At 38.4% G+C, this 12,859-nt stretch overlaps 1 protein-coding gene across 3 annotated transcripts in view; it reads right to left on the bottom strand.

Moving 5' to 3' along the window:
- Cdh11 (cadherin 11) overlaps positions 1 to 12,859 on the bottom strand; it is a 148,800-nt gene that overhangs the window by 41,605 nt on the left and 94,336 nt on the right. For all 3 annotated transcript variants that reach the window (XM_051201851.1, XM_051201852.1, XM_051201853.1), the window contains exon 3: positions 812 to 1,211. In XM_051201851.1, coding sequence (XP_051057808.1) covers positions 812 to 1,039 — 228 coding nt within the window. In that variant the 5' untranslated portion in view covers positions 1,040 to 1,211. The remainder of the gene's footprint in view (positions 1 to 811; positions 1,212 to 12,859) is intronic.

Here is a 12,859-nt window from a genome sequence, read left to right as displayed (position 1 = left end):
CATAACAAATGCAAAACCTAAGGTGAAGTAGAAATCTAACTCTAGCATAACCATACCTGAAGGCAAATAAGGATAAAATCACTCCTATCCTAATGGCACACATTCATTCATATCCTTGTATTTGTGGTGAGTACCAGGACTGGAGGATTCAGAGGGAATCTAATCCCTCATACAAAGTAGAATGAAATTTGGTTAAAGAGCAAGGCATGAGTGAAAGAGAAAGGAAAGCTATGATGAAGGGGTACAGGGAGATATGAGGACATTAAAATGGGGACAGGCAAGTTGGCGTTAGGATATATTCTGATAAATTCCTCCAACTGAAGAAAGGTTCAGTAAATTAAGGCAGTATTTCTTTCAATAGGCCACAAAGCAGTTTTTACAAATGGAGTCCTTACGGTATAAGAAGAGGATATTAGAAATGTTCTCAGTGTGGATAAGTCTATGAATGAGGCAAAAAAAAAAAAAAAAAAAAAAAAAAAAAACCTGAAAGCATATATATATATATATATATATATATATATATATATATATATACACACACACACACACACACACACACACACACACACACACACACTATTTATCTGTGTGCGTGTGTGTGTGTGTGTGTGTGAGACTCACACACATACGATGTGGTTATCTTTTTAATGACAGCAAGTCATTTGTGTTCTTTTATGTGATTGTTTTTGTTTCATTGTGTCTTTCTTTTGTCTGTTAGTTTGCCTTCTTTTTGCTTAACTTTTATCTTGGCCATGTCCTTCCTATGATGAAGGCATACAAATTGATCAATATTGAATATAAGCAGTCTTACCCTGCCCACAAGCACAGGGTCAGGCCCAGTGTACTCTTCTATCACAAAGAACTGGTTCCAGACCCAGCCTCTCTTGGAGCGTTGCAGCACCTGCCCCTCCTTGCCCTTCTCATGGTGTCCATGGAATGAGGGCCGCAGGTGGTTTCGTCGCTCCAGGGCAAATGCCTGGCTATGGTATAGCATGCTCAGGCAAACCAGGGCAGCTTGTAAACAGTAGTTCTCCTTCATTTTTGGTTATGCTGTAGGCACAGGAGAATACAGCTGTCACTCCCTACACCAACAGAATGGCAGACTTTCAGATGGTGGCCTCTCAGATGTGTCAAGTAGACCTCCTCTGGAATGGAGATTCTTCACGTACTGAGGACATCACATCAGGGCTGCCCACTTCCCCAGTCAGCTTCTGCAAGCAGAGAGATGTTGGGTTAGCTGTGGCCTTTATCTTCACATCATTTTATTTCCATTTAGCAACTATGTTGGTGTGAATGTCAGTTTACCACTTGTCAACTCTGGGAAAGCTGACTACTTTCTCTGAACCCAACTTGTTCATTTTAGGAAATGAAGACAAGAATAGTATTCATTAAAAGGTTGCTGCAAAGATCAAGTGAATAGTGAATATAAGGCATCTAAAGGTGTCTGGCAAACAGAAAGATCTCTATAATTAATTAATAATAAATGTGCTTGGCTATGTTCATGTTCTAGAGAAACTAAGGATATTAAGGAAACCCAGCAGAGTAACACAGTATTCACAGAAATTATAGCAGAGGCTGGCACCAATTAAGGGAGACTTCATAGCGGATGTGGTAGCTAGGTTGAATGCTGATGTGTAAGCTACTACATTAAGAATGGGAGAATCAGGGTGCATGTGAGGGGGCAAAGAGGGTAAGAGGGAAGGAGGGAGGGAGGGAAAGGGAACTGGGATCAACATGTAAAATAAAAAAGAAAAAAAAAGAAAATTGTACAAATCAAAAAGAAAAAAAAAAAAATGGGAAGAATCAGCTACCACAAGGGAAAACAACAGAATTCCCAACCATTCCTGATGGTAAACCACAGCATATATCAAGACTTTAGAATGAATGGAAAATATAAAAAAGTTATGTAACAGACGCTATGATGGAAGGGAAGACAATGTTAATGAAAATTATCAATGAAGAAATAAATGGTCAAGGTGTGGAGAGCACAGGTCTAAAATCCAGCGCTCAGTAGACAGACTTAGAAAGATCATGCCAGATTTAAGAAGTTGGAGGCTCTACCAGTGGCCATGCTGGTACCCAGAAACTCAGGCAGAATCCTATCTGCAGACCTTCAGCACTCCTCAGAGCATGCCCATTTCCCCCCAATAGACTCCTTCTTTTTGTCATCAGATCTCAGGTTATAACTTCATATAGAAAAACAAAACAGTAAGGATAGCTAAAACAATCCTGTACAGTTAAAGAACTTCTTGAGTTATCACCATCCTTGATTTCTCATTCTATTGAAGAAAAACAAAAACAAACAAACAAAAAACGCTAATGGCATCAGCATAAAAGTAGACAGGTTGATAAATAGAATTAAATCAAAGACCCAGACATAAATTCACATGCCTATGGACACCTGTTTTTGATAAAGAAGCCAGAAATGTTCATGAAAAAATAAAAGCACCTTTAACAAATGGTACTACTGGTCTGCAGAAGAATGCAAATAGATCCATATCTATTTCCCTACATGATAATAAAGTTCAAGTGGATCACAGACCTCAACATAAAACCAAATACACTAAACGATAGAACAGTAGGTGGGAAATATACTTGAACACATTGGTACAGGAGACAACTTCAGAGCTTCAAACAATAGCAAAGGCACTAAGATCCACAATCAATAATACCAAAAGGAAAAAAAAAAACTTCTATAGCATAAGGGAATATTGCAACTTGATATGCCATATGTGTTTGGTATCCCAGAGAGGGGACAGAAGAGGAGTGAATCTGGTAGATGGGAGAGGTGGGAGAGATGGGACTGAAAGGGTAATATGGAGGGCAAACTGCAGTTGAAATGTAATATATGAGGGAAAGATTATCAATAAAAAGAAGAAATTTGAGGCTAGTTTGATCTAATAGGAGCTATCATAGTGAATTCCAGTCCAACCCTACCTAGCAAAATGCTGTGTTTAAAAGAAAATATTTAAAAGGTCAAGTCTTTATTGATCTTTATGATCAATTAATTAAACTTATAGTGATCAATTAACACTACAGTGTCAACTAATAGGTCAAATTCTCATTGACTCACTGGTGGATCTATTCAAGCTATAGAAGTCAATTAAAGCTACAGCATCTCTCTCTCTCTCTCTCTCTCTCTCTCTCTTTTTTTTTTTTTTTTTTTGCTTTGTTTTTTATGGTCTGAAGTCTCCCTCATCAGCTCAGCATCCTAAATTGCTGGACAGTTTTACATATGCTGCTTTCCAACTCCACTCCAATCACAACAAGAAAATTTGAACAGGAAAACTGAAACAAGCCCAGTATTGCTTCTCCAAACCCAACTATCATACTATTATTCATCAGCAGTAAGAAGGAGCCATTGATATAGTTTACCTTTCCCAATATCTTGTATACATCTGACCTACAGTCTCTCAAATATATAGACTTCTTTTCCAGTTTTAGCATTCAGTACTGGAAATAACTTCCTCCTTGTATAACATTCTTTGCTTACTCTGCTTTCTTATAACTCATGTTTCCTTGAATAAAAGTATCTGCTTCTCTTGATGGCATCTGGAGTCTAGGCATAAGCCAGCTAGCTCTCAGAAACACATGCATTCTCTATTATTCCACTAGCCAGGGACAAACACCAAGTAGGACCTGGGTTCTTCCTTTTTTCCAGTGCGTGGCAGGGTAGGAGAAGAAAGCCTGTCACTCATTGCTGCTCATCAGAATGTGTACTTGTACCTTGCAAGGGGAGACAGTAAAAGGAGAGCAGTGAGGTGCTTAGAGAGGGGGGAAGAAATCAGTGTTACAGGGGACACTTTAGCCATTTGGCCTTAGTAGTCTAAGACGTAAATGGGCTGGTAGAATACTTTTTCACAGAGCAAATCCTGTTTCCCTTGTTAGTCTTTGACGTGGTCTATCCAAGCCTTTGTCGTATGCCAAGATAATTGCCAAGATGTTGCAGATATAAAGCTAGAGGTGCCTATCATCCAAATAAAACTTCACAATAATATTGTTGCAGTTTCTTCTCAAGGAGGATTTGTATTACATTGTATGCACTGGAATATGTAAAATGCAGTTGCATGCATTGGAATGTGCAAAATTCAGCAAGAAGGAAGGAGGTTAAAAAGGCAGTGCTGACACACATCAACTTCATTCCACATTAGCATTCATCATTTAAATATATTATTGTATTTTTAACTACCTCTCCTCTCCCTACCCTGTACCATATGAATTGCGTACATGAGTTCCAATGCTCACAGAGGCAAGAAATCTTCACATCCCCTGAAGCTGGAGTTCTATGTGGTTGGGGGCTGCTAGAAATTAGTCCTGGGAACCCAACTAAAGTTGCTGCAAAAGCAGCAAATTCTCTTAACCACTGAACCATCTTCCAAGTCTCAACACTCATCATTTTAATAATCCACCAAATGATGCCTATAGAAAACCCAGAGCACTATGTGGAAAAGCACAGAAAATACCATTAGCAGGGAGGAGATCTTAAAGTGAGGTCCTAAGAAGCAACAGTGAGAGCAGTGGGCTTAACTGAGGAAACAAGGCTACAACACTAATTTGTCCTTGAACCATTTCAGTTCTCCTCTGTAAGGCTCTGCCTCCTCATTGGCAAAATGGAAGCTTGAATAAAATTGTCTATCAGTGACTTCCCTCTTCTTCAAAGTGGTTAGGGTTTTAATGAAAGATTATGTATGTTCTAATTCAGATTCTGTGTTTTTGACAGACTGGTAGTCCCCTAATAGTTGAGCATATATTTATTACACAGGTTTAGGACCTGAGCTCAAAGAGGCCATCCATAGCACCTCAATTCGTGAGTTCAAGTACACACTTGAACTTCAGACTTAATGCTGGCTCTATGGAAATTCTAGAAAAGAAAGAAAAGAACATATGGTGTAAGGTCTCTGCCCATTTTGTACCATGTCAAGTATTAAGTGTTCATTCACAAGGTGATAAATTATTCCAACATATAAACTGTGAAGTGTATTTGAAAGAAAGAGTTTAATTAAAGTTGATATTTCTGCACCTATTTTTTTTTTTTCTGGCTGCCATTTTGCTGTAAAGCACAATTATTTCTGACACCAAAGTGTTGAAACTACATGACAACTTCTCTACTTTATAAAAAAGTCTAGATTCATACTAATGAATAAGGGTTTCAATGTGACCAATAAACCATAGACCTTACTCTTTTTGTAAAGAGATAACATAAATTTTCTGTTGAAAACAACAGCAAACCTAATCTTCTTTTTTTTTTACATTTTTTTTTATTTATATTACAAATAGTCCTGTTTTACATGTCCAGTTCCCTCTCCCTCCCCTCCTCCCCTGTCTGCCACAGACCTTATATCTCATCCCCTTTCTGCTCCCCAGGTAGGGTAAGGCCTTCTATGGGGGGGTCTTCAAAGTCTGTCACATCATTTGGAGCAGGGCCTAGGCCCTCCTGCAGTATGTCTAAGCTTAGAGAGCATCCTTCTATGTGAAATGACCTCCCAAACTTCATTTGTACATTAGGGATAAATATGACCAACTGCCAGAGACCCCCCATAGACTGCCGAGTCCTCCTAACTGACACCCACATTCAAGGGGTCTGGGTCAGTCCTGTGCTGGTTTCCCAGCTATCAACATGGAGTCCTTGAGCTCCCCCTTGTTCAGGTCAGTTAAAACTGACCTTCTAAAAGTAACTATCATATGATTTTGAAATGCTTATATGACCAAATACAATATGTTATCTATCTTCATATTTAATCCTTGAATTATTTTAAGTTGAATTTTAAGTCATTTATTCACATTAGAATAAAAACTTATTGAGCAAATTAGTTTTAATTAGCCACCATTCTAAAAAGTCACAAGTATTAGGTCATTCATTGATTAACATATCAATCCTTTTAATGGAACTATAATTATTATGTTTTTAAAAATATGAACATTGAGGTACAGATGAATTAAATACAACTTGTGCTACTATAAGTTTCTGGTCATAGCTAGACTGAAATTGAATTCACCCCCTCAATGACCATTACCTTCCTTTCCCTTTGTCTGTTGTTAAAATCCAAGAAGAAGTGAAAGAATAATCTAGAATCTACCAGAATGCAGGATATAAGTTTATATTGGCTGGAATTGGTTATAAAGCAATAACAAGACTATGATTTAAAAAAAAAAAAAAGAGTAGCTATCATTTGGCTTTTTTTTTTCTTTTTATTAATTTTTTTAATGGGACAACTAGTGCAATGCCAAGGTCAGATGACTTTCAAAAGGATGATTTCATTAAGGAAAAAAAAAATTTAAGAACAGAGAGATGGCTCAGCTGGTATGGGCTAGATACACAAGACAAGAAATATTACTGTGCACCACCCTGTCTTGAGACTCAGAGTTAGAAACAAATAAATGTGACTCTACAAAAAAAAACAACATTTCAGTATCAGAGAGAGAAAAGACCCCCCTGTCTTCTATGGGCTTAGGGAGTGGGAAGCAAAGTCAACAAACCAGGTGTTTATCTGTCTAGCTCTGAAGTCTTAGAATTCCTGGGCTTGGTTAGGGCTGAGCGCCCCCACCTGGCCCAAACATCCTCTGCAGGGAGGTTTGTGTCTTGGTGTTTCTTTTTCTTTTCTTTTCTTTTCTTTCTTTCTTTTTTTTTTTTTTTTTTTCTTTTCTTTATTTATTTATTTATTTTATATAACCAAGTCCATTTAAATGAAAACAAACATTTATAGACAATATTTGGGAATTTGGGCATCGTTCTTTCCAAACTACTTCCTGCTAGTAAGGGGCACTGTCATGAGGGATTCTAAAAAAAATGGAGAAATCCTGGCTGTAGTCTGTAAGGCTGCTTTGTCCAGCACAGTAATATGTGGCTGTGTCCTCAGTGGTCACTGAGTTCAGCTGCAGGAAGAACCGGTTCTTGGATGTTTCTTGGGTGATGGAGATATGGCTCTTGAGGAATGGGTTGTAGTTAGTGCCACCACCACTATTTATGTACCCCATCCACTCCAGCTTCTTCCCTGGGAACTGCCTGATCCAGGTCTAGTCATAACCATTGATGATGGAGTCTCCAGTGACAGAGCAAGTGAGGGTCAGTGATTGTGAGCTTCACCAGGCCAGATCCTGACTCCTGAGTAGCTAGCATTTGTTAGTGTTATCTGCCTAAACTTAAAAGGACTTTCCTTGAGCTAACTAATACTAGGACCATATAAACTACAACATTACTATCATCTCCATTACACATGCAAGTGGAATAAAACACACAGAGAGCCTAAAGTTTCAGTGACAGCCAGGGAGAATGCTGTTATTGCTCCATAATATGAAGGTTACCAGACCTGCCACACATGATTTCCATTCCTTACCTGATCTAGCATCTCTATGAGAATGCCAAAGACCAAACACAGAAAGATGCCTCCATATGTACAAAATCACCTTATCGCAATCATAATTTAAGATTAGGGAGCCTGAGGTGAGTACATAGACTGTGATTAAAAAGAAATATTAGCCAAACTGGAACCTAAGAGAAAGCATTTCATAGAAGCATCCAAAGTGAAGAAAGACAGAAGATGATAAATTATCACCATCAATTCTTACAATGTGGTGTAGCCAATCTTTCTTTCTTTATCCTAGAATTTCTATCTCAAAATTTCTAAAGATGGGCTTTAAGTGAGGTAGGTATTCAGGGAGTTTTGTTTACCTAATTTTCTGATTTTTGTAAGAAAGACCTGGAGCATCTCAAGAATGGATTGATGAATACAGTAAAAATTTTGAACGAATCTCACACAGAAATTAATAGGATGCTGCTCTCCTAGGGAGGCCTTGACATGGGTAATAATTAGGGAAAAATATCAATGCTCTAATTAGTATTAATAAAGACCCCCAAGGCAGTTTTGAGAAATCTTTCCATTAAAGTACTTTCCAGCAGCTGCCAGGATGCCTAAGCATTGGGGTTCCACTAACCCATATAAGAAGACTTTATTCTATGATGAGAGCACATTGCTTGGAGGGAAAAATAAATGTTGTTGAAAGTCACAGGAGTAATAACATGACAGGAAAATGGATTTGCAAAATCACCAGTTCTAAGTGGAAGGCTCACCCCTCTATCTGGAGAGCATATAGTCCGTCATAAGTGACTGCGCTTTGAGCATAAAACACTCCTGCTGCGCCTGCTTTTGTCTCGGTAAAAGAAAATGACATATATGGGTGTTTAAGTATATTTGGACTCCTGCTGGAAATTGTTATCGGGTAGAGAATGAAAGACAAAAATGCTTAGCAAAAAGCAAGCAGATTTGGTTTCCAGCCTTCTCCTCCCCACAGAGCTGCAAGGATCAGACACACTGACCCATTCTTTTTATTTCTCGCTAGCTAATTTACAGCTAAAGACAGGTTATCATTACGCTAAGAATATTATCAAGGTTCCCACCAGAGCTCAAAATCCTATTTTTGTATCTGCAATGTTCCCTTGTGAGTGAGCTCAGGGACTCTGGTCTCTCCTTCAACAAACACAGCTTTGTAACCAATCGGATTCTATTATGCAAATTAATTCAAGAATATTTTATTCCCTGCTCAGATCTCATCACTCAATGCAGAGCTGGTCTCTCCTTTCAAATCAAATCACAGGAATTATGCCTCGTCTGTGAAAATCATAGAGAAGGGTGAGAGGAAGTATTTCAAGAACTGTTGAAACATAATTCTCCATCTCAGAATTCTGCATGTGGAGCAAGGCCTAAGTTTGGAATAACCACTTCTTCTCAGGTGCAAAATATATATTGGGCACAATACCATGATATACATTAACTCATTGTCAAATGCCAAAATCAAATACTATAGTGTACTGAAGCAAATAAAAAACAATGAGGACATTTTCTAAACTTGAACAGAAATTTTACAAGGGCTCGAAGATAAATCTCTCTCTTTTTCCTTCCAGATACATAAAGAACTATGGGAGCACAGTTTTGGAAGTAGGAATGGCACTTAATAACCTGTGAGTTGTGTAAACTCTGGTCCAAAATCTGGCTAAATTCCTTACAGAATTCATAAATTTAAGTAGAAACCATCTGAGTTTTGTAATGCTGGCCAGCAGGGGAGGGCTTTGTATATAGCATTTCTTTGCATTTTCAGCATAACTTAATATATGTATTCTTGGGGTCTCACTGTCATAAGGTTTCATGGGAAACTAAGCTAAGACCTCATGTCTCACAATAATTTAATCATGTTTATGTCCAGTTTATACAAAGAAATATGTATTGTTCTTGTTCCATTCAATTCTTAAGACAGTCTTTCTCACTGTAATACTTATTAAATGTTAGTCATTAATATAAATAAAATACATCAACACACACAGGAAACAACATTGTAAGCAGTGCCTACTCTAGTCAGAATAAGTGTTCCCTAGGAATGCGTGAAAAGAAACAGAGATGAGAGCATGTGGGACTAAGAAGTTTGAGTCAGGGGAGGAATCGATGAGAGAAAGCAAAAAAGAGAGAGACAGACAGACAGACAGAAAGAGAGTGAGACAGAGAGAGAGAGATCATAAAAGAGGGAGCCATTATAGGTTTCAATAGAAAACTGACTCTAGAGAAATGTCCAGAGACCTACAAGACTGACTACAACTAACACTTTGAGCAACAGTGGAAAGGCTGCCATAAATGCCCTTCCCTGATAATGACATTGATGACTAACCTATCCACCATCATAGAGCCCTCATCTAGTAGCTGATGGAAACAGAATCAGACAGACACAGCTAAACACTGAGCAGAACTGGAATCCAGATGCAGAGAGGGAGAGCAAGACCAGGCTACAGAAACCCACAGAGACAGCTGACCTGAATAAGGAGGAGCTAATGCCCCCTTCCCAGACTGATAGCTGGGAAATCAGCATTGGACCTACTCAGAACCCCTGAACATGGGTCTCATTTAGAAGGCCTGGGAAGTCTAAGGCACCTCTGACAGTGGAACCAGGATGTATCCCTGGTGCACAAAAGGACTTTGGGAGCACATTCCCCATGGAGGGATACTCCCTTAACCTAGAGGCAGGAAGGAGGGCCTAGTCCCTACTCCAAATGACTTGACAGATTTTGATGATCCTTTCTGGGTGGCATCACCCTCCTTGTGGAGTTGGGAGGGTGGTTGGGAGGGGGCATGAGAGGGAAGGAGAGGGAACTTGGATCAATATGTAAAATAAGAAGAAAAGAAGGAAGGAAGGAAGGAAGGAAAAAAGAGATTTCACTTTCAACTTTTCTTTGGCATGAACTAAACTACCTGAGGGAAGACCAGCCCAATGATGAGCAGATACCTACCTTAATGAAACGTCATTAGTGATATGAAAGGCACAGGTACAAATGTCCTTTTGTCTCCAAACAGTAAATATACAGAAAGTGATCTCTATTTGCCCCTTCATTAATTCAAGGTCATATCTTAATGGGACCCTGAGGCTACATAGGTGTCAGTGTACTTAAGATCCTTAGACTTCCTCAAAGAGTAATACACCATTCTCTAAGTAGTACATGAAAGATCTACACAAACAACACTGTATACAAAGCACAGAGGAATCAGCAACTACTGTCATCTTGACACATGATCTTGTAACACATGAGTCACTTCTGTAGTACCTGCTTGCGCTAGCCCCTTCAAAGCCAACAGCCATATTCACAGCTTCAGATGCCTTGTCTACTACTACTCTGATCTACTGTTGATTAAATCATTCCTGCTACACCAACAAGTAAGTCATAAACTAATCATTGATGATTGCAACCAGTGTCATCTGTATTCAAATAACAGGCTAGGAAAATAAGATTTTCTAGGAACTTGAATGAAAGACAACAGAAAACATTTGTAATTAGTGAATGGCCTGGCAAAATCAGGTTAGGAGGCACCTGAAGGATAGAGGAACTACAAAGTGATAAGCAATTGTCCAGGTTTCAATAAATCCAAGGCCATAACCAAACCAATTAAAAGCAAAAGAGCAACCATATCATCACTCCATGAACCATGCAAATGACACAAAATATAAACTTGTTTCTCTGAAGACCTAAGTAACTATCCTTGTGTTACCATCACCCTGAGCCATATCCATTGTTGAAGGCCCTACCTATAAGGTGGCAATTTAACTAACTCCTGTGCATGAGCTAGCCTGAGTGTTTTGTTTTATCATCCCATAAGTCTAGAAACATGGTAATCTGAAAGAAAAAAAAATGGCACTTCTTTTTCTGACTCAAAGTGAAATGTTGTTACTGTGAAGAACATTAATACAATTGTAGAAAAATGCCATATTTTTTTATCTCTGATTTTCTAAGAAGATTGGGCCATAGACCAGAAGCCAAGTTGCATATACTGTGGCATACACAGGTTCTGTTAATACAGGACTGTGAAACTTAGACAAAGTACTTCTTCCTCGGGACCAAGTTTCTCCTCTAAAATAGAAAGACAGAAATAGTTTAGTAAATGTTTCTGCCTTAAAGAGTCTGTAAATCAGTGTTTCTTTGGATGGGAGTTTTTAACCCTTGGTAATGGTATAAGGCCAACCAGTAGATCTACTCTTATGGAATCCATGAGTACTCACCTACCGATTTCATTAAAGTCCAAAGAATAGTGACCCCTAGCACTGGGCAAAGGAGAAGCCTCCTGACAGGACCAGTCCTAAATCTAGGCATGAGGATGAGGAGTTGCACTTTCTTACTTAATGATAAAATTGCATTAATGAATACTGAGAAGGATATTAATGGTATGCAACTTCTCAGAGGAATGCTGGTGAACCAGAGCTGATTCCTCAGGTGTCAGAGGAGCTGGATGTCAACAGCTCATTTACTATTCACTGGCTGTGTAAACCAGCACCAGTGAGTCTTCAGGCCACCATAGGAAAAAAAAAAAAAAAAAGGTAAAAATTGTCAGACCAGTTCCAATGGGGAAAAAGAAAGATTAAAAAAAAAATAGTGATACAACAAGAGTACTGTGCTTGTCACTCATCAACTGGTAAGCACAAGAATGAAGTGTGTGAAGGCAAAACGTCCCTTTGTTCCCCATTGCTGTTACACAGAACGTGGTCTAGCACCCAAGAATAACAAAGAAGATTAACAATTCAATCATTCTAGAAGCCCTAATACAGTAATGTACTTGCTCCAAAAGATTCCAAGAACTCACTGCTGCACATAAACAGAAACAAGGAGCCAGTGTTTCTACCAGGTAAAGGTAAACATAACAACTAACATGTTTAAGGGGTTTAAGATGAAGTCATCCAGCAATATCTACAGAAACTATAACAGAAGTCAAAAAGGTAAACTTGAATTTTCAGAAAATAAAATTTAAAAATATTAAGGAAATTAATTTGAATTTTTTATCATACTCCATATTTTATCATACTCCAGATGCCTGCATCAAATAATTGTAATATATATACACATATATATATGTATGTATATATATTACAATATCAAAATTTAAAGTAATAAGCTATCTTATTCTTCTTCCGTTGCTATTGTGTTTTTGGTTCAGTGTATATTTCATGCTTAAGTCACAAGTCAGGGTAGCCACATTTTAAGAGCTGAGTAGCCATGAGTAGACAGAGAAAAATCAGAACACTAGAAAGCTCTGGATGGAAGAGATATGTCATCCAAGACTTCCTGGTTATGAGAATACACCCAATAAAAACTAGAAAAATAAGGTCATGATAGTATGTAAGGAACTATTCTAGAAAATACACAGGTGGCCTTTGAAACTCACATCTGATAAACAGTGGGAGAAAGGGTTGCCTGAAGTTGGGCTTCATCACTGACAAGGACTTGACAAAGTCTTGAAAACTGATCATTTCAACCAGGGAAGAGAGTGTCCTGAACCAGAACTTCTGTCAGAGGAGTATATTCAAGGCCTTATCCACGGAGATCCTCAGGCAT

This window comes from Phodopus roborovskii, unplaced genomic scaffold (genome assembly GCF_943737965.1).
Source record: "Phodopus roborovskii unplaced genomic scaffold, PHOROB, whole genome shotgun sequence".
In the NCBI taxonomy this organism is placed as follows: domain Eukaryota; kingdom Metazoa; phylum Chordata; class Mammalia; order Rodentia; family Cricetidae; genus Phodopus; species Phodopus roborovskii.
The sequence above is the reverse complement of the archived record's forward strand: the minus strand, read 5'-3'. Positions and strand labels throughout refer to the sequence as shown.